Raw genomic sequence first — 26612 nt, 5'->3', positions numbered from 1 at the left:
TGGGTGTGAAGAAATGGAAAGTGATCCAGGCAACAAGGTCCCATAGCTGGTTAGGAGAAGAATGAGGAGAGTTCTGCTCTCCCGACCATGTGGCCAGTGCTCTGTCACCACAGCCCACTGGCTGCTCTGGCTTCCTAAATATACGAGCTATATAATACACATTCCTAGTGGAGGAGACCTGATATGGACATCATAAATCAAGCCTTACTGGACAGGTCAGTTTAAGAGACCTCTGTTCATGGCTGAGAGGGGCCAGAGAATCATCATGAGAATCGGACACTACAATGTCAGAGTATGCGGAATTCAGAAGGTTTCCCAGAAGTGCTGCTGTCTCAGCTGATTTATTTCTTCATTTCCATTTAGTACCTGGACTTTTTTTTTTCCACTTTACAGTTTAATTAGGTTAACGGCATGGCTCTGTCATTAAAAGTATTTCATTATCTCAAAACTCTCCCTCTTCCTCCCCCTCCCTTGTTCCTCACTTTCAGAAAAATAACAGTGGATGTCAAACTGCCCCAAGCATGTAATTACCATTAAGACAATTACCAGGGACTCACTTAAGAGAATATGTGTAGAGCAGCTAAAAAAAAAAAAAAAAAAAAAAAAAGAGTACAGACACTGTTTTCTAACCGGAAAACAAAATCCTTGCCTCGGCAAGGAGCAGCAGTTTGATCCCAGGGCTTTAAATCCCTTTTGTAACGACTGCCACAGTAAGAAAAGGATACAGAAGCTTGTTTGGGAGTGAGATCCTACAGATCCCCTCCCCTCTTGCTCCAGGACTGTCTTTCTTTGGCATCTATGAACAGATTAGGTCACAATACAATGCCTGCTCTATGGAAATGCCAGATGCCCTGTACTCTTGCCTTGATGCTGAATATATGCATCTTAAACTTAAGATGAGGACCAGGTCACCAGATTGTTTCAGGAAGCCCGGCATGCTGTGGACTCGTCAATGAAGTACGAACGCTATACAACTTGAACCTCTCTGAGTTAAAAGTTAAATGCCCTTTCTCTTTCAGGACAAGAAATAAATCCCCTCTTCCCGCATGTTTGGATGTCCTCTGGGCTGAAGACCTGCTAGCCCCTTTCTGTTGCATGACCAGGACTTCAGAATTAGATCTTTAATGTAGATGATCTCATCTAATTTGGGCATTAGCATGGATTCGGAGTCTCTGAGGTAATTTCTTTGTTCATAACACATGAGTTTTGAAGTAAATAATCTTTCTACGAGGATTCCCTGAACCAGTTGAATAACAAATGTGTTTTGCTGGATGTCAAATGCAATTTACTTTTGAAATCAAAATTTAACCATTCACTGCTAAAGGCCAAATCATACAGGGGTTTTTATTCATCAGAAGAGGAGTAGAAATGCTGGGAGAGCAGTAAAATGATTTCCTTGAATCACGCATTATTTTTTACTGTAGGAAAATGTAAGAAGAGACCGTGCTCACCTCACACTCTAGAAAGGCAAATGTTTCTGAGGTTCCAGTAAACCTAATTTCTTGCTAATATCTCGCACAGAGGTCACTGTACACTATTTCTAATCCTATCTACTTTTTGAAGGCTAAATTCCAGGCAGATGCCTTTTGAGTATCAATATGTCATAAGAATTGATTTAATCTGACATTTCATCAATCAAAGCTCTGTAACCAGTACTAGGGCATGAGATGAACTGAGAGTCATAATGCTGACCCTCAGGCACCATCTGATCATGTCCTAAACCTGAAGTCATTGATGATGGCTGAAATCACAAGCGTGTGATGCTAGGTTAGTTTTCATTTACATAAGCCAAGTGCTCAGATTCCCAGTTTTGCTTAGATGAGGTTGGAGCCTGGTCACTTAGCTTGACAGCATGTGACATCCAACCACAGGCAAAATGGTGAGTGCTGATACTGCAGGTGTTACCAAACTCATGATAGTTATTGGAAAATAGGTTATGCACTGAAGCAAATTTTCTGTATTGATTAAGTGGATCTTTTTCAAAGAGCATGTCTTCTCCCCCCGCCCCCACCCCCTCTGGAAATTATCTTCTTTGAGGATAATAACCAATTTTCAACAATGAAAAGCCACTTTAGCCACCACTGCCATTCAACATATGTAAGTTTATAGTGAGAGTTATGTTTTGAAAAGCAGGCAACCTTAAAAATTAACATTGCTTCAGGAATTTTTAAATTTTGCATGTGTAATAATAGAGTTTACAGTTATATATAGTAGTTTCAAACACTGTTAGTGATATCACTACTAACTTTTCCATCTATAGGAACATTGAGTTTTTGATTACTTATGATGGCAGTTAATGGGCATTATACAAGGTTTTGTCTGTGAGCAAAAAATTTGGAACCAGTTACATTCATATATTGAAGAATGAGTATATCTTGTATTTTATTGTGTTCTAAATTCTTTATAAATAGGTATACTGTATAAAGTATGTGGTTCAGGATATACACAGCATGTGGCAGAGGTCAGCCACCTATGGAATATGGGCAATTTTTATTGGCACTTGGGTAGGTGCCACATACTTTTCTCCATCATATCCTTGGAGAGTGATTATTTCACTAGAAAGTAAGCTCCAGGACTTCTGGCCAAGATGGAGGCATAGGCAGATACACTGTGCCTCCTCACACAACCAAAGGACAACAACAAATTTAAAAACAAAATACAACCAGAACTGCCAGAAAATTGAACTGTGTGGAAGTCCAGCAACCAAGGAGTTAAAGAAAAAACATTCATCCAGACCAGTAGGAGGGGTGGAGATGGGCAGCCAGTGCAGAGAGGACTCATGGAAGGCAGTGGCTGGAGGACTGGGCAAGGTGGCAGTGGTGGCTGGCAAGGGGGCAGCTGGCAGACTGGGCAGTCCCACATGTGGATAAACCAGGAGGAACAAATGGGGAGTGAGACGGACTGCACAACCCAGGGTTCCAGTGTGGGGAAATAAAACCTCAAAACCTCTGACTGAAAAAACCTGTGGGGTTGTGGTGGTGGAGAAACTCCCAGCCTCATAGGAGAGTTTGTTGGAGAGACCCACAGGGTCCTAGAATGTACACAATCAGCACCAGAAGGGCCCAATTTGCTTATGGGTAGCAGGGTGAGTGCTACCAATCAACACCATAATTTACTTGTGGGTTTCAGGGGAAGTGATTGAAAGCTGGCAGAGAGCAGAGAAAATGGCATTGTCCCCTCTCAGACCCCTACCCCACATACAGCGCCACAATGCAGGGAGGTGGGTTGCCCTGCCCTGACAATACCTAAGGCTCTGTCCCATACAACGTAATAGGCACACTGAGACAAAAAAAGTGGCCCAAATGAAAGAACAGATCAAAGCCCTAAAAACAGAACTAAGTGATGAAGCCAACCTATCAGATGCAGAGTTCAAAACACTGGTAATCAGGATGCTCACAGAAATGGCTGAGTATGGTTGCAAAATAGAGGGAAAAGTGAAGGCTACACAAAGTGAAAAAAAGAAAAATATTTCACAGGGAACCAACAGTGAATAGAGGGACTCAAATCAATGGTTTGGACAAAAGGAAGAAATAAACATTCAACCAGAACAGAAGAAAGAAACAAGAATTCAAAAAAATGAGGAGAGGCTTAGGAACTTCTGTTTAAATGTTCCAACATCTGAATCATAGTGGTGCCAGAAGGAGAAGAGGCAGAGCAAGAAATTGGAAACTTATTTGAAAAAATAATGGAGAAGAAATCCCCTAATCTGCCAAAGGAAATAGACTTCCAGGAACTCCAGGAAGCTCTAAGAGTCCCCAAGAAGTTGGACCCAAGGAAGCACACACCAAGGCACATCATTATTAAGTTACCCAAGATTAAAGATGAGAGAATCTTCAAAGCAGCAAGAGAAAAGGAGACAGTTACCTACAGAGGAGTTCCCATAAGACTATCAGCTGACTTCTCAAAAGAAACCTTGCAGGCAAGAAGGGGCTGGAAAGAAGTATTCCAAGTCATGAAAGGCAAGGACCTCCATCCAAGATGACTCTATCCAGCAAAGCTATCATTTAGAATGGAAGTGCAGATGAAGTGCTTCCCAGATAAGGTCAAGTTAAAGGAGTTCACCATCACCAAGCCCTTATTATAGGAAATGTTAAAGGGGCTTATCTGAGAAAAAGAAGATCAATAATATGAACAGTAAAATGGCAACAAACTCACAACTATCAAACTGAACCTAAAAAAAAAACCCCGAAAAACAACAAACTAAGCAAACAACTGGTACAGGAACACATTCACATAAATTGAGATCACATGGAGGGTTATCAGCAGAGTGGGGGAGTGGGAGAATAGGGAAAAAGGCACAGGTAATAAGAAGCATAAATGGTAGGTACAAAATAGACTGGGGGAAGTTAAGAATAGTATAGGAACTGGAAAAGCCAAAGAACTTATATGTATGACCCATGGACATGAACTCAGGGAGGGGAATGTGGGTGGGAGGGAGGGAGAAGGGCAGAGGAGAATAAAGCTGGGGGAAATGGGACAACTGTAAAAGTATAATCAATAAAATATATTTTTAAAAAACAATTAAGCCCTGGCTGGTGTGGCTCAGAGGACTGATCATGGGCTGTTAACCAAAGGGTCACTGGTTCGATTCCAAGTCAGGGCACATGCCTGGGTTGTGGGCCAGGTCCCCGTGGGGGCCATACGAGAAGCAACCACACATGATGTTTCTCCCTCTCTTTCTCTCTCCCTTTCCTTCTCTCTAAAAATAATTAATAAAATCTTTTTAAAAAGGGAATTTAAAAAAAAGAAAGTAAGCTTCATGAGAACAGAGATCTTTGTTTTGTTCAGTGCTTAATCCCTAGCCCCTAGAACAATGCCTGGCATATTGAAGGGGCTCCATAGATATCAACTGAAAGAATGAATATCCTTCTAGAGAATGCATACCAGATCCTTCATCCCTGCAAAACTCTCAGCGAATCCTGCATGGGTCCCTCTAGTAGTCCAGCAGGAAAGGAGCTGAAACACCTCTTTTAGAAGCTGCTCACCTCTTGGTAGGAGGTCTGTTAAAAAGCGTATGTCATGTGGGACAACCCTAGGCTAATCAAAACATACCTCTCAAATCCTTCTGGAACAAGTCAGGGAATACATAAACACAGTTTGACCGAAATATTAGACTAATCAGAACACTCCACCTTCCCTATCATTCCAGATAACGAATGTTGGCAACAATAGTTAATATTTTAAAGTGATTTCTCTGTGCCAAGCAGTAGTGTTTTACATGCAGTATTTTATTGAATCCTCATAGCAAGCCTTTGAAATAGGTGCTCATTATTCCTGTTTTTTTTTTTTTTTTTTTTTTTTTAGTAAGGCAAAGGAAGCTCTGAGAGGGTGTGCAACATGCTCAGTATTAAACTGCAGTTAGGTGTGGACTCAGACCCACCTCGCTCAAGTGTGGACTCTTAAATCCTGTGCCCTCTGTCTGCGATATTTTTGGATGCTCATTACTGAAATTTTGAATCATGAACCTTGAAAAGAACTGCCTTGTAACAAAGATTCAACTCTGTGTTTGTAGAGGAGTTAGCCTTACCTCATCTTTCATTTCCTTGGCACCTCTCATTTCTCCTTTAAGCCTTAGCATTTTCTGAGCTTCGTTATAAACCTGGAAAAGTATAAAAATTTAAGATGGAAAAAGTATAAGTGAGTTCAGCCCTTTAAAGGTTTTCCCATCTGGATGTGTGTTCTCAGCAGGGAGTTCAGAAAATTTTCCCCGATTGTTAGCAATGCTTACTTGCCTACCCAACTGTTGTGTTTCCAAAAGTGTTAAAACCTTCACCAGGAAGAAGACGACTGTGGTTTTACATCTTCTCCCTCCGTCAAAAAAAACAAACAAACAACCCACCACTCAATAGTTTCTAAATTCATCCTTCTTGGACAGCAAAAGGTCTGAAATGATCTCACTTTCTAGATTTCTAAGTATTCAATGGGTCAAACACAGTTAACATTATGCACTAATTATGAACCAGATGGAACGTGCACAGCCCAACTTTATTCTAGTGATAACCCTGGGAGGCAGATACTATTACTATTTCTATTTTATGGAAGGGAAATTGAAGTCCAGAGAGGCTAAGCGACTTACCCAAAGTCACACAAACTCCCTTACTGCTTCACGAGGAGCCTCCACTAATTTATAACTATTAATTTGGAAATATCTGATGATGTGATTTAAGCATCAAGTTACTGTAATGTTGATGCTTGTAAAGTTAGGAAACATAATGTATTGTGAATATCTAGGTAAAAAGCCTCAAAGCCAAAGATTTTTGCATATGTGTGTGCGTAAGTACAGGATGATGTATTTGAGGTCATAATGCATTGAGTTTAATAAAATAATCTAATTCATTATGTGTTTAACTCCAAGACTAGAGGAAATTTCCACCAGGCACTTACCTGCAGAATAGTTCCAAGAATGAGAAGCTATCAAAATACTTATTCTTTGTAATGAACCACATCCCCCACCCCTAATGTAAGCCAAGAGGAAGAAAGAATGCTGGTGAGTCATAGAATTTGGAATGTTTTATGGGGTTGTATTCTGATGTGCTGCATTGTTTATCCTATTAAATCTTCATGCACAGAGATGCATCATGGGAATGGTGATGTAGCTCAGGCTTACCTAGCAGGGAGAGGCTAGTGATGCTACAAATCTCAGTGGCTTATAACCATGAAGGTTTATTTTTCATTCATTCTACATGTCCTTTATGAGTCAGCTGGGGCTCTGCTCTTCCTTGTCCTCAGCTGGTAGAACCTTTATCATTTAGTATGTTGCTTGTTGCCATGGAAGCAGAAAGGGAACTTGCTGAATAACATAGAGGTTCTTAAAGTGGAAGTGACACATTTCACTTCTGCTCCCATTTCACTGGCCAAAACAAGTCACATGGTCATGCCTAACTTCTTTCTTTATTCCCCAAAGGAACTATTGGTGAATATCACAAATGACTTCCATGCTAGGTGTCTTAGCTGGTTGGGCTGCTATCACAGCCTGGGTAGCTTAAAAACAACAGATTTTTTTTTTCTTATAGTTCTGGAGGCTGAGAAGTCCAAGATCAAGCCACTGGCAGAACTGGTGTCTCGTGAAGACCCACTTCTGTAATGGCTGTTTTTTTTGTTCTGTAATTTCACATGGTGGTAGGTACAAGGGAGCTCTGTGAGTTTTGTTTTATAAGGGTGCTAATCTCATTCATGAGGGATCCATCCTCATGACCTAATCACTTCCCAAATGTCTCATGTCCTAAAACCATCACCTTGGGGGTTAAGATTTCAACACATGAATTTTGGGGGACACAAACATTTAATCTATAGCACTAGGTAATGAGATGAAAAGTAATGTGGCATAAACAGGCTAAACAGGGCTCTAGGCGACCAAGTTTCTAAACCTGGTTTTGCACCTAATTCAAAAAGTAGCTTTTGGAAACGTATTGATCTCTGTGAGCCTTTGCCTCTGCCTCTGCCAACTGGGGGACTGTAGAAAATGACTGTTAAGTCTTTCCTACCCCTAAGGTTTACTGACTCAATGTTCTACCTTGACAGACATCTTTCTTGCTAAAGAACCATGAACTCAGTCCAAGCATCACACAAAATTGGAGTAAGACAGTATATCCTTGGGGAGTGATGCTGGGCTGTAGAGTCTGACAACCCGGGCTGAAGTCCTGGCCCCATTTCTTTCTTGGCATGTAAGTTTGGCCATGCTTGTTGACCTGCCTGAACACCACCTGCTCATCTGTAAAATAGAGGGTGATAATTGTACCCATGTCATAGGCAGACCCACTGGATAGTCAGGAGATGCTTCTTAGGTCAAATGCAATCTTGTCTCAAAGACAGAAGACGATTGTCCGGATTGTGATTGTTTCATCCGCTATGGAGTTACACAATGATAGCTGCAAGGGCCAGGAGTACTTGGAAGGGAAAGTGGAAGGCACCCGCTCTTCTATTTGCATGGAAATATATTGGACTTCACTAAGTAAAATTAAGTCAGAGGGAGAAGAGAGAGCTGAATTGTGTTCCATGAAAGAGACATAGGAATCCTGTGAGTCATTAAGAACAGCAGTGGGCAATTTGGAAGTGCTTATGATGAAAAAAATGGAAGGGTTATATGATAAATTTTCGAAGCATTTGACAGTAATGTTTGCCAGATGGATAAGGAAGAGTGCTTTGAGGGAGCCTCAAATGCTTTATAAAATGATCACGTGAGCCTTCACAGAGCTCTCTGAGGAGTGTGGCTGGACAAATATTTCGTAGAGAAGAGAAATCATCACAGAGGGAGGGGCTCCCTACCTGATCTGTGGATATTAATCTCTGGGCCCAGGACTTGACTGTCTTTTTTCTCCTCAAACCCTTAGTCTATTCAATATGTCTCCCGGGCTGCTGTCTCCTGCTTCTTTATTGAGGCCTTAACTTCCTCACACCTCTTCTCCATCGGCATCTTTAATTTGCTGCAACTGCCCACAGAACTGCTTTCCTGCATTCAAAAGTTCTGCTGTCTGCTTTTCCAGTAGGCCTTCCCTTGGTGATAGCTGTGTCCAGAGAAAAAAAATTAGCAAAAACAAAATCTTGGTCAGAGCAACAAGTAATGTTTTGTGTCTCTTGGATTGACCTCAGTCCATACACACAGCACCTTATAGATTCTCAAGAAACACTAACACTGCATCTCACATGAGTGTAGCAGGTATGAACAGGTGTGCAAAAAAAAGGTTACTATTTTTCTGTTACTCTTTATTGGGTCCCCTTTCCACCAAATGGCAGAAAACAGAATCTTAGCTACTTTCTGAGAAAGCTCCATCATTTTTAGCTTAAAAAGTAAATCAGCTCACGAGCTTCTTCACCTTTTTAAGGCTTTACAGAATGTAAATTCTGGGGTCCTATGTTGGATCCTGGCATTAGAGTTGACTCTGGCCCGTGGTTAGGGGCATCTCTCCCAGCTGAAGTGTGCTAAGATAGATGCCTGTATCCTGGTCAAGGGACCATATATACTGCATGTTCCTCATATTGTGGACTTTGAGCCTGCTGACCCTCTTTTGTCCTCCATGGGTGCTCCTATAATGCAGAAAGACACACACACACACACACACACACACACACACACACCTGTGAGATTGGGCTCAGGCCCTTTGTTCTTAGATCTTTCCTACCATCTTTCTATGTTTTGCCTGGAAAGGTGTTGAGAAGAAGGGGATAGAATCCTAAGATCTTGCTTACTTTCCTGCTCCCCATTCCTGGTATTGATCAAAAGGCCCTTCTGCCTCTAAAATGCTAAATCTGTCTGAGGTTCTATTGTATTCCCCACTTTCACCCATGTCTTTGATCTCAGGGTCTAATTCTCTTGCTTATGCTCAAATTCCCCTTTGCTTCCTTTTTCTTAACTCAGAGTCTTTGTTTAGTTTTGGGGAGAGAAAGGAAAAAAAAGGGTACAAGTGAACAAGTTCAATGAAACACAGGTTGAGCGGGCAGGATGGGAAACACATGTTAGTGCTTCATGCACCATCGACCCACATTAGATTGCACAAAGGCCGTAATCACAGATTGCTGCCACCGGCTCTCTCCCCAAGGAACCGGTAACTGCCTGGGTGTACAGATGGACTACTGGTCTTAGAGCTGCGCTGTCTATTCCTTCTATTCCTTTTCCTTCATGATCTGGATGAAAGAATATCAAGGATCTAGTTTTCTTCTCTAAAGCATTTTTTCTAGGTTTTCATGGGAAGAGATGCTATGCAGTTTAAAGTTAAAACTATCCTTGGGAGTTAATCAACACTGACAAACAAGTTTACCTACACTCAGTCATAAGTCTTTCCTTTACTCTTACTGAATTTTAGATTTTTCTCCATGTTCTACCTCCTACCAATGAAAAAGATGAATTCTAAGTTTCTTAATTATTGAAATGATGAAAGGATGTTCAGTGTTTCCCCTATTTAAAAAATATGTGAGCACCATGAATGAATGGGAATACTTCTTCCTCAATAAATTATTTCTACTCAGAATGAATGGACAGAGCCATAGTGTACAGAGGCCTGGCATGAAGAGAGTCTCTTTGAATCCAAACCCAGTTTTGAATTACAAGAGAAAATTCCTGTTTATGTAGGGCATACATACTAGGGGAAGATGGTAGGAGGAGATGATGCTGGAGATAGTTTTTCCAGGATATGGGGATTTAATTCCCAGTCAGGACACATATCTAGGTTGTGGGTTCAATCCCTGATCCATGTGCGAACAATCCCTGGTCTGGGCATGTATGGGATGCCCATGTATGTATGAGAGAGAAGCAATCAATGGATGCTTCTCTCTCACATTGATGTTTCTCTCTCTTCCTTCCTTTCCCTCTAAAAGCAATGATAAAATGTCCTTGAGTGAGGACAAACAGACAAACAAACAAAAACCCCCCTGAGGGTGCAGAAGGAACAAGAAAAGGGTTTCCAGGATTTTTCAGGCTCACTGTCACAGGTGAAAATCTCTCTCCATGGCTGCCTCCTTTGGTACTTCAGAGGCTTTCAGTTGCCTACTTCAATATCTATAAATCTATCTTCCTTAGTAAGAGAACCCTAATTTTATTGTTGTACCCATGTACTCACTCAAAAGACTACTGATCCCAGCCTCTCTTGTAGCTAGATACAGTTGCTTTATAAGTTTTGGCCAATGAGATGTAAGAGAAATATGTGGAAACTTCCAGGGAACCTTCTAAAGAGCAGCAGTGCATAGTTCTTTGTTCCTTCCTGCTTCCTGACTGTTTGGAATGCCGATTTAATGGCTGGTGCTCCAGCTACCATTTGGGACATGAAGAAATACTCATAGAGACAGAAGGAGCCTAGGTCCCTGATGGCATGGAACCACCATGCCAGTCCTAGACACAGAACAATTGATAACATAAGTCACTGTTATTTTGAATGTTTTTGTTTCTTGAAGCTGAATCTTATGCAAATGGACAAAGTACCCTTATTTATGTTCCTCTCAGAGAGACCTCTTTACAACTCATGCTCCATTTCTAGCACCTTCACCAGTTGCTTCTACTACACATGTTGAAACTCCTGTTTCATTGAGGACCGACTCTTAGACCTCACAGATATTTTTCTCAAATGCTCCTTCCCTTCTTTGATTTGGTTTTCTCTTGTTACATCAGCTCTTTGCTTTCATTTTCTCTTTCTCCACTTGATGTATGGAGTAGGAGGATCCAGGGTGGGGAAGAGAGCGACATACTCAGTCTTTCTACTGCCACCACCAGCATCCCCATGCCATTTAGTAAAACTTCCTCTTCTGAAGTATACACTCCATCTCAACTTGGTTGCCATTATGATCAACTGACACGGTGAAACTCTCCCACCTGACTGCTTTATGCCTGCCCAGAAATCACACACTTTCAAGACCTAACTCAATGGTCATTTTTGTCATCTTCTCTCAAATTTCAATGTCTCTCTTTCTTTTTTTTTAAAGTTTTCTTTTTTGAAGATTGTATTTATTTTCTTTTTTTTAAAGATCTTATTTATTCATTTTTAGAGAGGGAAGGGAGGGAGAAAGAGAGAGAGAGAGAGAAACATCAATGTGCGGTTGCTGGGGGTCATGGCCTGCAACCCAGGCATGTACCCTGACTGGGAATGGAACCTGCGACACTTTGGTTCACAGCCCGAGTTCAATCTACTGAGCTACACCAGCCAGGGCAGATTGTATTTATTTTCAAAGAGAGGGGAAAGGAAGGAGAAAGAGAGGGAGAGAAACATCACTGTGTGGTTGTCTCTCACGTGGTCCCCACTGGGGACTTGGCCTGCAACCCAGGCATGTGCCCTGACTGGGAATAGAACCGGTGACTCTGGTTTGCAGCCTGTGCTCAGTCCATTGAGCCACACCAGCCAGGGCTCTTTTTTTTTCTTTTTAAATGAGATGTCTGCTTTATGCCTGCCCAGAAATCACACACTTTCAAGACCTAACTCAATGGTCATTTCTGTCATCTCTCAAATTTTAATTTCCAACATTATAGAATGTTATAATTAATTTCCAGAAAACTTGGCCATTACTATGTTCAGGCAGTGTTCTGAACATGAAATAACATAGTTTATCCTCACAGCAACCCTGCCAGGTAGGTAACCTCTAACACCTCTACAACATTTTACCAAGTATCTTTTAACACAACATAATCTGCCATTATTAAGATTATTTATGATTTTCTTCGTCTCCCCACAAAGGAAACAATGATCTCTTCTGGTGAAGGAACAAGAACTTACAGGTCTTTCTGAAATTCTTTTAAACTTCCAGAAAAGTTGCAAAAATAGTATAGAGAGTTCCTATATATCCTTTCTCTAGTTTCCCCATTGTTAGTATCTTACATAATGTCAGTGTCTTATTACTGATAATACTAAACTTGGTTGCTTGGTTATGCTGGTGTTTACTGAGTTTGTATTCTGTACAGTTAAAATTTTCCCCATTAGAATTAATAAAACAAATTAATCAAATCTGCTTCTTGAATTGCCCTTGGCTGTCTTATTTCTGGTACTATGCAAGAAGACTCTCGTTTTTATAAAGGGTTTTTCTAATTCCTTTTCTTTTCCTCCCTATGTTAGCCCCCTCCACCTTCTCCCAGGTTTCAAAGGGTTCAGTGAATGAGTCAAGGCCTTTTGGAGGTGATATGATCAATTGGCATTTGCCTCAGTGCCTGCTCTCCAGCAGGAGAAGGGTTAAATACTTTGGGAAAACTTCATCACTGAACTGCCAGGTCTCTTAGGTTCAGCTCAGCAATCAAACCGCATAACCTAATAGAGCCCCCGGCGCTACGGGAAACGCAAGACACTGATTTATATTTTAATATCAGTAATTTCCACAAGAGCAACATTTCTGAGTGTCATTTTACAATTTCTGTCAAATGCCAGCTCAGTTTTTCTTAATTCTGTTTATTGTGTCTGAATTTGCAATCTCATCCGCAATGCAGATTCTTGGCTCCCAGGGGAAAAGAACATTTTCGCTGGAATGGGAGGGATGGGGGTGGGGCATAAATGAGCCTATAAAATCATTGGAAATGTAAACAAAATACTGTTTATTAAGAATGGTTATGAAGTACTTTTAGTTAAAAAAGGCAAGGACAGTACTGAATAAACTGCAAAAAATGACAAACAAAAAGGGTGTTTGGGATGTAAACTGAATCCTTTCTTCCAGAATGGAGAACTGCTGTGTACACTGCAAAAACTGAGAGGACAGAACCAGTATGGGGAATACTTGGCTGCATTTACTATAAGATTGTTGCTATTGCCATTAGCACTATAGCAGGTTATAAAGTGCCTTGGTCTCCTTAAGGATCAAAGGTGCGTGGCTACATGAATGCCAGATGTTGCCATTAGGAAGCGGGAGCCTGGTTCTCTCCTGTATTCTTTGAACATCCAATAAAAGTAAGAACAAAGCTGGTGCTGTTGGCACCAAACCACATCTACTCAGTGTGCTTAGGGGTGGGAGTGCTTCTTGGGGCTGCTGGCTGCAGATGTATGCCCTCGCATGCTCAGTGTCATCCGCTAGTTCCCTGAGGGCACGGAGCTCCAGTTTCTGTACTGGTCCTTTCTGGTCAGTCATAGCTCAACATAATGCTTGTCAAGTCCTGAAATTTGGCTTTGGCTTGAGAGGATCTCGCCTTTGGTGGGTGCAGAAAGCCAGTCAAGAGCCAGAAGCAGGGCCTGTATAGCCTTGTGAAGCTTCTTGTATGACTACTCAGGGCCCTTCTCAAATGGGAGTGTCATTAGCCTTCATAATCCTTCTTTTCTCCAAAGCCACAGCTCTGGTAGGTCATAGTGAGCCCAAAGCCAATTGCTCTGCTTCCGACAGGCATGAAGACCACATGCTTTTCACCAGCATTCTTCAGTTTCATATACTCCAAATCCAATATCATGTCTCATTGCCAAATCTCTGGCAGAAGCCGTGTTGAGTTTCTCAGTGGAGCTATCGACCACATTGACTGAAGCCGCAGTAACGTGTTTCTCCCCGTCCAAAAGGGTAAAAATAACAGGAACAAGTTGTCGGAAATGAAATTTCAATTCATCCACGCCCTTTCTACACTTCTGCTGTGACTCCCAAGCAAGGATCAATAGTGTTTAGACAGCCAAGGAGATTTTTTCCCCTCTTAAAGCACCAGATCAATAGTTAAAAAAAAAATCCTCCAGCCCTCTGTATGTGTTGTAGTAAATGTGAACAAATCAGAGGCCTTCGGCTAAACGGATTGACTGAAGGCAGCAGCAGTCCAGCGCTCTGTAACTAAGAGTGCATCAGCTGTGCAAGTGGCAACACGGGAGGAAAGCCCAGGCCTGGGTGAACCCTGGTGCTCCCACAGTTCCAATGACAAGGAGACCTCAAAGGGAATTTCTGTCCCCAATGTGAAGGGAAGAAATGAAAAGATTCCTGTGTGTCGTAGCATGGGGGTGTGACTTTTTAAAAAATTAGGAATAGGACCATTCATAAAAGTGTACTTTATGGGAAGAGAGCTTGGGCCATGGGGTATGCCACACTGCCTGTCCACTTTGCCTTTTGCTTTTTAACTTTAATTTTTCTTAAATTAAAGTTCTTGGCTATTTTTGGCTTTTTCTCATTGCTTCCTTTTTAAAAAATATTTATTTATGAGAGAGAGAGAGAGAGAGAGAGAGAGAGAGAGAGAGAGAGAAAGAGAGAGAGAGAGAGAGAGACATCAGTTTGTTGTTCCACTTATTTATGCATTCATTGGTTGCTTCTTGTATGTGCCCTGACCGGGATCTACCTAACTGGGCTACTGGGCCAAGGCTTCTCATTGCTTCCTTAGCTTTCTTTTCATAACATCTCCAGTTAGAAAGATTCTGAATGCACACTACTTTCCTGAGTTACCAGTCTGCCCTGCACAGTCATTTCTCTCACTCACCTGGTTTCTTCATTTGCCATCACTGCTGTTCTCTGAGGCTCGGTCTATCGCCATCTCTTAATTCCATTATTCATCATGCAACAGAGAAATTGAGTCAAGGCTCAATTCTGATTTTCCTGAAAAGATTTATCCGTGAGTAACCTTCTCCTTCCATTATGAAAATTTCTGTATTTTATTACATCCTTGTTTTGATTTCCACAATAGATAAATAATACAGTATGAAGAAAGTCACATGAATAGTCTAGTCATCAGGCTGACTTCCAGATTTGGTTTTTCTGTTTCAAGAAGCAGGCAACAATGGGCTGCAGCTCTAATTATTATGTGAGAAGCTGAGATTCCTGAGATGGATATTGTCACAATACAAATCTTTTTTAAAAATTTTTATTTTATTTTTTAAAATTTATTTATTTATTTTTTAGAGAGAGAAGGAAGGGAGAGAGAGAGAGAGAGAGAGAGAGAGAGAGAGAGAGAGAGAGAGAAACATCAATGTGCAGTTGCTGGGGGTTGTGGCCTGCAACCCAGGCATATGCCCTGACTGGGAATCGAACCTGCGATGCTTTGGTTCGCAGCCCGCGCTCAATCCACTGAGCTACGCCTGCCAGGGTGCAATACAAATCTTTAATTTCACTTGGAAAAGCCAGCCTAAGGACTCAAAAGACTATTGCATAGCTGGTGCTACTTTGTGGGATCAAAACATTATTTAGATTGCAAAACCCAAAGGTGTACTGGTATGAACATTTGAACATCGACCTTCATTATAAAAGATTTGTTATTTTTATCAATGATTATCATGCTAACTCTGTAATGAATTAAGATTCTATTTGAAATAAAGCATTGGCTAAATCTAGCATAGAAGCATATAAAATGATAGCATGTCATCATGTTTTAGCTTAGATAATGTAGTTTTTGTATTTTAATTAAATGTTTATAATTACAGATAAAAGAAATGATCCTTACCAGTTGTGCTAGAAACAGAAGCTTCTCTTAGAGTTACTTCCTGGCTCTTAGGAGGCTGCACTTTAAACCAGACCTGTTTTCCTTATGGTCACCGGCATGCTCGTACATCTCAAATTTATCCTAGGGGAAGAGAGATACGCTTCGATCACTTCAAATAGTCAAGAGGTTAGTGATAGTAGAAAAAGTCCCTCTCAATGGATATTTCCAAAGATGAAAGAAGAGAAAGAGACACTAAGTATTAATTTATCCAGTAGTTAAAAAGTGCTGAGAACCCAGCATGCATTAGTTGAAGCAGAGGTAGACAATGACAGATGTAACTAAGAATACTGGCACCACAAAATAGCCCACCTCTCTTCTCTAGGGGGCCTTACACAGCACGCTGCCTTTAACTACAGCTTCTCCCTCTCAGTGATTATTAGCATTTAAAAAATTTAAATATTTTCGTATGTTATGTAGTTGAGTGGTTCCCAAATGTAAGGCAATGTGGGGCAAAATGAAAAGGCAATGGGCTGGTTTTCCGTTTGCTGCCCCTCACTTTTACTTTCTACCCCTCTTTCCTTTGCTTTGTGCCCCATGAGGTGGGCCTGTGGGTGCTGCATCGACCAGCAATCTTGCTCTCACGCTTCTGGCTGGCTTGGCTGCTGGTAGAATAATCAGATCAAAGGGAGGGAGATCGGTACCATATATGCACGTATATGCACGTGTGCCCTCAGGTGCGCCTCTGGCAGATCCGCAAGAGTGACTAAAGCTCCAGGCGCACTTCTGTCTCAGGCCCTTCCACACAGCTGCTCTGTTGTCCATTTCAGGTAGGTCTGCTCCCTCCCTTGACCACTGAGGTCTAGAGATGAACAAGGCTCATTCTTACTCGACCCTGGCACTGTAGGTACCTTGTAGCTTCCTTATACACTGCCCCCACCTTTATACCTAGTTCCTTTAGGAGACATTCCTTAAATTACTCAGTCTGAGCATGCCATCTACTTCCTGCTGAGACCCTTATTTATATGGTAAATGTAACATGCCATTAGCAGTTGCACTAGTTTGCTAGGGCTGGAATAACAAAGTACCACAAACTGGGTGGCTTAAACAGCAGATATTTATTGTCTCACAGTTCTGGTGGGTAGAAGCCTGAAATGAAGGTGTGGGCAGGGTTGATTCCTTTGGAGGGCTGTGAGGGAGAAACTGGTCCATTCCTCTTACCTAGCTTCCAATGGTTTACCCCCTCTCCTCCCACCTCTGCCTTCGTGTTCACATGGTATTCTCCCTGTGTGCAGGTCTGTCTCCAAATTTCCCTTTATAAGAACAGCGGTAGTCTTGGGGTGAAGGCCCACCTTATTCCAGCATGATCTCATCTTAACTAATGACATTGCTAAATAAGGTCACATTCTCAGGTGCTGAGGGTTAGGACTGCAACATATTAATTTTGGAGGACACAATTCAATCCATAACAGCAGTTACATGTGCTCAAATATATTCTACTGTATCAAAAGAAAAAAAAAAGCTTCTCCTGACCTCCATCTATTGTCTATTCTCTCCTCGCCATTCTTCAGGAATGAGTTGTCTGCATTTGCTGTATCTTTGTATTTCCTCCACCACCCTCCTCCCACCCCCACCTCACCACCCCCATCCTGGCAGCAGCAATTCTGATTGGTCAGGGTCAAACTTTTGTTGTCAGATCCAATGGGCTTTTTTTGGTTCTTACTGTATTTTTTTTTAAAGATTTTATTTATTTATTTTTAGAGAGGGAAGGGAGGGAGAAAGAGAGAGAGAGAGAAACATCAATATGCGGTTGCTGGGGGCCATGGCCTGCAACCCAGACATGTACCCTGACTGGGAATCGAACCTGTGACACGTTGGTTCCCAGCCCGTGCTCAATCCACTGAGCTATGCCAGCCAGGGGTTCTTGACACCAGTGGCTACTTCCTCCTTCTAGAAACATTTCTCTCCTTAGTTTTTGACACCCTCTCTGAGTTTTCCTTGTGCTCTTCAATTTCCTCAGCCAGTACCTCTCCCACAGACCGTTCCTAAAACGGTCCTCAAAGTTCTCTCTTGTCTTGTCCTCTCCTTTCTGACTCTACATCCTCTCCACTCTGTTCCAACCATTGTCCTCATTTTAGTTATCATTCACATGACATTGCTCCCACAACAAAATCTCCAGCACAGATCTCCATTTGGAGATCCAGATCTATATATACAATTGCCTTCTAGACAGTTGTTGATTGTTCCACAGATCTCTGCAGTTTGACAAGACTAAACTCGTTTTCAAAACTAAAATCATAATCCTCTATGCCAGGGGTGTCCAACTTTTTGGTGTCTCTGCACCACATGGGAAGAAGAAGAGTGGTCTTGGGCCACGTATTAAATACATTGTGACATGTAATCACAAAAAAATCTCGTAATGTTTTAAGTAAATTTACAATTTTGTATTGGGCCGCATTCATAGCCATCCTGGGCTGCATGCAGCCTGTGGACCTCAGGTTGGACACCCCTGCTTTATGCCAAACCTGCCACTCCTCCTGTGTCACCTATTTTATTTAACACATATAACATTTTTATGTGCCAGACACTATTCTGAGTAGGTCACTATTAACTCATGTAATGTGCATAACAACTCTATGATGTAAATACTCTGTTATCTTCATTGCAGATGAGAAGTAAGGCACAGAAAGGTTAATAACTTTCCCAAGACTACACAGTAGAAGTGGTAAAGCAAGAAATCAAACCCAAGTAGCCCTACTCTGGAGTTTGTGCTCTTAACCTTTATTATATGCTGCCTCAGTGAAAGGCACCATTACCCACTTCATTTGTTCAAGGCCAGAAATATGAGTAGCATCTTGATTCTTCTCTCTTTCTCTCACTCACTTCAACTCCCAGTCCCCTTATCCCATCACTTACCAAGTCCTGCCTATTGTATCTCTAAATAAACCTATTGGCCCTCTTCTCTTCATCTCCAGCGACACTGCCCATTCCTTCAGCAGCTAGATATACGATCATGTCATTTACTTGCTTAAAACCTTTCAATAATTCCCCATCGTTCTCATGACGGAGTACAGACTCTCAGAATGGTTTACAAGGCCCTCCTTGATCTGTGTCCTGCTTTCCTGACCCTCCTCTCTGCTCTTCTCCACATTCCCCGTCATAGCTCTACTGAACTATGTTCAATTTCTCAGACATGCCCTCACCGATGGGGCTGGTATCATCAGGCTGTTGGCCGTGGCTCCCTCTCTCCTAGACTTTGCTAGGAGGAGTTCAGACATCATTTCCCCTTCTCGGCCTCACGAGACTGATAAGCTCTTTCCTTAAATAGGCTACTCTGGTACAGTCATGGTTTGAAGATCTGGGAGCCATATGCATCATTCAATTGTTCTTTCCCACTATTTTTGGGGTAACTCCAGCTGATGTGTCAGTAAATATCATTTCCTCTACAAAGCCTCCTCTAGTTCCCCAACCCTGGATTCCTCCTCCAACCATGTGCTCCCACCTTGATCCGCTGAGCACCCAGCAGGGAAGTCATCACACTAGATTAGAATCGTGTGCGCAGTTGTATTTCCCTCTGGATTGCAAACTCCATAGATCAAGGGACTGTATTTTTCTTGTTCCCCATCTTATCTCAAGTGAGTAGACAAGTATGTGGGACAGAGTAGATGTGCAGTAATGTTTGTTTAGAGAATGAAGAGCCAGTTAGCTAATTCACAATGAGAAGTCACCATCATGAGAGCTGAAATACTCTTAGTCTGTAAGGACCAGCTCACTCTTTCCATATAGGTAGGCCAACATGAGAAAATAAGGCTTTTTTCGGTGACAGAATCAGAACCAAAGAACACTTACAGAATCCAGTGGTGAGTGGTGAGCGGCAACCGGCTAGGACAGCATCGTATAACTATCTCAGATAGCAAAGGTCTCACCGATGGGGCGGGTATTATCAGGCTGTTGGCCGTGGCTCCCTCTCTCCTAGACTTTGCTAGGAGGAGTACAGATATCAGTTCCCCTTCTTGGCCTCACGAGACTGATAAGCTCTTTCCTTAAATAGGCTACTCTGGTACAGTCATGTTTTAAAGATCTGAGAGCTATTCTGTTTTAAGTGACTAAGGTGTCTATAGACAGGGTTAGGCTCTCCCAGAACAAACTTTCTCTCAATTGCAAATTCTGGGGGAAGCCCCTCTGTAATCTGCTATGAAATGGCAGACTATCCCAAAGGGTGCAATGGATCACTTTCCACTGGATAATCCAGAATAGATTTTTATGGAGATGGTTGCATTTGATTCTGATAGGGAAGACGGGTTGTATTCTAGGATATTAGGGAGAAATTAAAAAAAATTCCAACTAGAGCCAAAAGAGTAGGAGAGGCAGAGTCTGGAATTTATCTAGAGGTAACAGGGAGCCATTGCAAGTTTTTGAGCTGGGGAGTGATATCTAAAGAACTGTTTCAGGTAGATTAGCCTGCAGACAGGTCAGACAGAGGTAGGAAGAAGAAAAGGCCCAGAGAGGTAGACAGGAATTAGGAGATGACTGTTTTTAAATGAAAATAGTTGAGCAGGGTAATAGGTAAGAAGCCTGTTTCTCTAATTTGTCACTATAATAGTATAATATTATATCCAAATACATAAATACAATATGAAATGTAGTAAAAGCAAAGCACTGATTAAAAGCACTGATTAAAAGCAAAACAAATAAAAATAACTTCATTTCTGAATAAATATTTACTTAATGCAGGCCAGTAGCGGGTGAGTTTGAAAACTGCTGCATCAAGGTAATACTGCATGGTTCATTTTCTTCGATCACCAGATCAGTCCCTGGATTAGATCTGGTCACAGTGAGCTCTAAGAACTGTCCACGTTCAACTGGTTCGGTTATAATAGTCTGAGGTACTGTTCAAGCAGTCAGGACACGGACTGGAAACCTTTTTGATCTAAATAATTTCTGTGGTAGTGACAGCCACCCTAGACCCTGTAGGGGTATTTGCCTAACATTTCATTTGTAACCCTACGGGATTGTGGAGGCGAGATGAAGGTACGACTGATTCTGGAAGGAGGTGCTGGCAGGTAGACTACCTATATCAAACCCACTTATATTAGAAAGTCTTTTTCCTGTAGCTGTTCTCCAGTGATCAAGTTGTGGAAGGAAGGGAGAGTGAGGTGGTTACATATGGGTGCTACTATTGTTATGTTGGAAAATACTTTTTGATGAACAGTCATTTCCTTCCACTGCCAGAGGGTGTTGATAATGAGCAAATTACCTTTTACTCCCTCTGGTGTGGATGTGAAATTGGCTGTTAATAGAGTTGCTAATGCTACTGGGTTAGCATGTGATTGTTCTATTTTAAGCCAATTTAAGTTATATTTGGGGAGTAGCCAATCAGACATCTCTCTAAGAATATGGACCCAACTGCAGCATTTAATATTGAGAAACCTGCTTCACCCACAGATGTGGCTGTGAGCAGAAAGTGCTGAACATGCTGTCGTTAACATGAAATGCTTTAATACAATGTCCATTTCCTTTGTAGGTACAAGAATGGTCTCATTAGGCAAATACTAAATGTTTCCATCATAGGATAGGACCCATTTCAAACCCCAATAATGTAGAATGCTATCAGCCAATGAGGTACTGGGTTTAGTCTAACAACGGGTTAATATCGGTCATTTCACGACTGCTTGTTATGCAGTGAAAGCTTACGAGAAAATGAAATATTCAGAAATTAGTTGAAAGGAGCAGAAGAGGTGAGAGATTTTACTGAGTTATATGCTCGATTGGGCTAATTAAAGGTACAGATGCATTAGTAGGTTATGGGAACATCTTTGGTTTCTAAAGATGCTTGCCCAGGAGGGGGATGGTGTATTCTAATCATTTCTGGCATTGTGAGTCCCCCAAGGGAAGGGAGCACAGCTTTTCTCCTATATTTTTCCTAGCCCTCACCGATAGCACCTATTGCCTGCCACCTGGCACCTGGTGGCTAAATTGAATGCATTGCTTGGGAAAGTTTCTTGATTAAATAGGCTATTCTTGAACAAAGCACTGTTGATTTGTGATTTTCATGTTTTATTGGCTTTTCATGTTTTAAGTGTAAAGCTCATTAACTACACACAGAGAAGGAAACAGGTATGAGGGGTGGAAAATAAAACTCGACCAAGGTGATACAGAAAGGTACAGTGTGTGCCATTCTGGTTTGGATTAATTGGGCTTGGCACTATTATGGCTCCTGTCACCTGATCAGTTTACTGAGCTAAAGAAATTGTGGGAATGGAAAGTGCTGGTGCCAAACAATACCCAGACCTCACCCCCTGCCCCCCTGAAAACCTCCCAGGGAAATCTTAGGCTTGTGCTCTCTGTTTTACCTTTAGGATTGGGTCTTCCCATGGGAGACCCATCCTGTGTGATCGTCCACTCACTCAACAGACATTTGCTGACGGCTGCCTTGTGCCAGGCTGGGACACAGAAGTGACTGGGGCAGGGTCCCTGACCAAGGGAGCACAGACTATTCTGGAGACACTTACCTAAAAAACATAATACATGGTGGTAAGTGGGCTAATAAGAGGTAATAAAAAGCTTGAGATTTGGAAAATGCTTTTCGAGTTGACTTGTTTCCCCACCTTAAACGAGCACACACGATACTTAATGTTTCAGACACCACTCTAAGGACTTTACAAATATTAACTCATTAATTCTCATAATTCTCATCTTTGGAGACAGATGCTATTATTACCTTTATTCTGTAGTAAAGAAAATTAAGGCATAGAGGGGTTAATAACTTTGCCTAAGCTTGTCCATGTAGAGTCAGGATTTGAACTTACACCATCTGTTTCCAGAGCTCGTACCCTTAGCCACTACCTGCTGTCCCTTTAATTTAGTCTCTGAAAGGTGAGTGGGGTTTGAGCAGATGGAGAAAAGGGGAATGGGTGAGATGAGGATGTCAGGGACAGCATTCCAAGCAAAGGGACAAGCTTGTCCAAGAGCATTGATTTGTGACTACCTGTGGCACACAAGGAAGACCCCAGTGGTCAGAGTAGCAGGATGAGATGGGTCATAGTTTGGGGTGTGAGTGCTGATCCTGGAGGGATGGGTAGAGAAAGAGGAGTCGGCATAGAAGGAAAAACCAGGAGGGGGACCTCTCTAAAGGCCCATAGTGTCCAGTAAGATGAGAAAAATCAGGCCATTCATAATTTTGGAGATCAGGCCACTGCTGACCTTAGCAAGCACAGGGCGGGCAGGCAGAATGGAGGTCTGAAATTATGCTGTAGTTTATGGGGAATTTCTAGGAGAAGAATGTTTTTCTAGAAGTATTATAGTAAAGGGAAGAGGGGAGAGAGAGAAGGGAAAGAGAGGGGAAGGAAAGGAAAATAATGAGCTTGGCTAAGGATCCAGAGAAGGGGGAAAGCATAGCATGAGGTGGGGTGGGGGAAGCGTCAGAGATGAGTACAATTGAGGCACCGAGCTTCTCCCCTGCAAACCTCAACCTGAAGTGCTCTCAGGAGGACAACAAAATTACTATTATGATTTTTTCAGGCACTGGAACCTAACATAAAAAGGTTCAGATGCAGATTTAATACGGGTGGCTTTCTAAGACATCCTAGGCTGTGAGGACTTCAAGAGATGACACTGTGTCCCTAGTAGAGTTTGTTGAATACATGGGACTTACTGACATTTTTATTGTGAAAATTATAAAAAAGAATATGGCACTGATTTTAAAACACATGGAAACATAGTTATAAAAAACTAGCATTTTATGGACTGCAAATCATTTTATGAAATGTTGCAAATGCATGTATCCATCTTGCCTGAGGCCTTAAAGTAATAGGACCATTATAGCATTTCTCGTTGGGTCATCAAAAAAGTTTCTGCTCTCATAGTCCTGCTACTTTACAGACAGACTCTGCTTTTTATTAAAGGTAAGAAAAATGGATTGTTTCTGAAGCATAGGGTATAGTTAAAGGTGTTAAGAAAATATAAAATAATTTTACCAGTGTCTTGACTACTAATTTGGATGAATGTTTATTCTCAAAATGTTCTAGCATTATCTTTCTTCTAAAAAGGTCAGGCACATGCCACTGAAAATACATTGAGTACATTGAGAATATTTTTAAGTGATTTATTGGGGTAATGTATGGACTATTTAAATATAACTCTTATTTCCAGTAATGTCCCAACCTCATTAGAAGTGACTTGGCTCATTGCTTAAGCAAAATGCTTTTGCTATTTAGGCCCTCTCTTTTTAAAATAGGCTATTTTCCTTTAACCATTTTACCAGAATTGGGGATCTATATTTAGAAGAGTCCACGTGAATGGGTAAAGTCAGAGCCCAGAGCCTTAGGGAATTCCTCTAGAAGTTGTGTCTGTTGTACGTTCTGGTTCATTTTTCTCCCTACTGGATTCTCCAGAGCAGAGGGAATTCTCCACTTGAGGTGTGAGGCACAGCTACTTCTCCGGGGACTGTGGAATCCTCCAGAGAGGTCCTGTCCTGTACTCTCTGTGGCAGGCACCCAGCCAGGACAGTATGGGGCCTGGTTTTAGCAGTGAAAAACTGCTTATGCTCTTGGGGGACATTTGAACGCTATTGGATGTGGTAGCCAAGGAAATTTGCTAACTACTGAGCATGCAATACATAATCACCTCTCTGTGGTAGATACATTTAGATGCTTACAATATATATACAAGTTATGAAGCAGAATGATAAAATGAGTTTGTGTGACACCTCTGGGGATCACATTCCCAATGTGGCATGTAAGAATTCCCTCTGTTTTATTCCTCTGACCCTGCCTCCCTGCTCAGAGGTAACCACTATCCTGAATTCTATGTTTATTCTATGTTTATGATGAAAAAAGGCTTCTTATCACATATGTACGCACCCCTAAGTAATATATTCTTTAAGTTTATTTGCTTTTGAACTTTATAAAAGTTGTATCTTACTGTACTTAATCTTCTGCAACCTGCTATTTTCATTCAACTCTTGTTTCTAAGGTTCAGTGGTTCACGTAAGGTTGCATTTAGCTGTGGCTATCCATTTCACTGCCATATGACAGTCCTCTGTGGGAATACGGCGGCACAGTTTACTCATCCATTTTCCCATACAGCTGGGTTGTTGGCAGTTCTTTAGCTGTGGCAGACAGGGCTGCTGCTGCATGTGTTCTTGGGCATTCTCATGCTGTAATGAAAGTGTTTCTCCAATGCCTGTGCCTGGTTCATAGGCTTGCAGATGTCTAACTTTGTAAGACGGTGCCAGACTGTTATTCTCAATAGTGCCATTTTAATTTCTTGACCGACTTCATGAAAAATATGTCAATACAGTTTTGATGAAAAGAAAGACATGCAGACGGGTAGGCAGGATGGCAGGAAGAACGGAAGGAAAAAAGGGAGAGAGAGACAGAGGGAGGGAGAAAAGAGAATTGCCCCCCAATGTAGAAGACTTAAAAATTTCCTCAGGTGTTTTGTTCCGTCTAATGATCCAAACTCAACTGTTATAGGATGTTTGTTATTGAACTGAAAGATTAAAAAATTTATTAAAGCCAGTTGCTGTGCATATGAGGAAACAGGCATTTTCATTTATTGTTTGTGGAGTGTTAATTGCCTTCTTTCTTGAAAGTAATTTAGCAATATAGAACGAAAGCCCTAAAAAAACACAAACTACAATTGACTTGGCAATTCCCCTTATAGGAGTATATCCTAAGGGAAGAAAACAAAAAATATACAAAGTTATTTGTTTAAGGGTGTTAACTGAAGTGTTCCTGGTAGCAATAAGAAAGAAGGAGAAATCATCTAAATGTCCAAAACTTATTGGTTAAATAACTATGAGGCAATTTAAAATGATGGATAGGTGTACATGTTACAGTGAGTAGAAAAAAATCAGTTATTTCATATGTATATGGACCATCCTATAAAAGGCCACCCAATTTTTATTTATTTTTTAATAAAAATTATTTCAACATTTATTTTCATGGGGAAAATTATAGATGCAAACACCATCAAATTTTATAAGCCATGGCAGGATTTTAGGTGGTTATTATTATTACTGCTTATCAGGATTTTTCTACAAGAATGTTGTCTTACTTATTTTGATTAAAATAAAGAATGACTTGTTGCAGTCTATTAAAAAGAAAGCTCGGAGACTTACAATACTGCCCACACTCTATTATCCAGCTGTGGATTATCTGAAGAAAATTTAACACCATATGGTAGCACATACTATGAAGACTTTTTCTCCCCTACTCACTGGAGGATGTAAACTGATCTTATATCAGCCTAAAAAACAAAAACAAAACTCTACAACTCCCAAATGCATTCCATTGAACAAAACGTCAAGTGCGTTATTGCCCCTCACCATGCCAGCTCTGGTCCATCAGCCTGATCACACACACCACCACCAGCTACTCCCCTCCTCACCATGTTTTCCTCCAGGTGGTTTAATATTTCTAATTTCATTTGTCATTATAACATACCCATGAGGTGGGGAGAGTATATAGTGACAGATAGAGTAATTATCGAGGGCACTTTTTTTTTTTGGTAAAAGACTGGTCAAATATTTTCATTTTAAAATCCCTGGTCTCTTGGAGTCTTTGCAAATAATGGCCAGTAGTTCAGCAAGTTCATTAACCGATTCCCTCTAGGTTGGGGAATGTACATTGTCTGGACCTGCTGATTTACATATATACCATGTTTTCAAGTATTCCCTTACCTGGTTTATTTCAACATCTACATTTAAAGGTCTTCATTACTTCCTAATTATCTATACCCCCTTCCTTTATTTTTCTTGGTAAAGACCAATTTAAAAGAGCAGCTCGGTATCTCTGCCACTCAGAGTCATCATTAATTTCACTCACCTTCCCATTTATTA

At 41.3% G+C, this 26612-nt stretch overlaps 1 protein-coding gene across 1 annotated transcript in view; it reads right to left on the bottom strand.

Annotated features, from left to right (window-relative positions):
- The window catches only part of PMFBP1 (polyamine modulated factor 1 binding protein 1), a 52318-nt gene extending 43993 nt beyond the window's left edge, over positions 1-8325 (bottom strand). The window contains exons 1-2 of the mRNA XM_028501914.2: positions 8266-8325; positions 5528-5599 (exon numbers count right to left, since the gene is read on the bottom strand). Coding sequence (XP_028357715.1) covers positions 5528-5578 — 51 coding nt within the window. The 5' untranslated portion in view covers positions 5579-5599; positions 8266-8325. The remainder of the gene's footprint in view (positions 1-5527; positions 5600-8265) is intronic.
- Between the last annotated feature and the right edge of the window lie 18287 nt (positions 8326-26612).

The sequence above is a fragment of the Phyllostomus discolor genome, chromosome 12 (genome assembly GCF_004126475.2).
Source record: "Phyllostomus discolor isolate MPI-MPIP mPhyDis1 chromosome 12, mPhyDis1.pri.v3, whole genome shotgun sequence".
Classification (NCBI taxonomy): Eukaryota; Metazoa; Chordata; class Mammalia; order Chiroptera; family Phyllostomidae; genus Phyllostomus; species Phyllostomus discolor.
The sequence above is the reverse complement of the archived record's forward strand: the minus strand, read 5'-3'. Positions and strand labels throughout refer to the sequence as shown.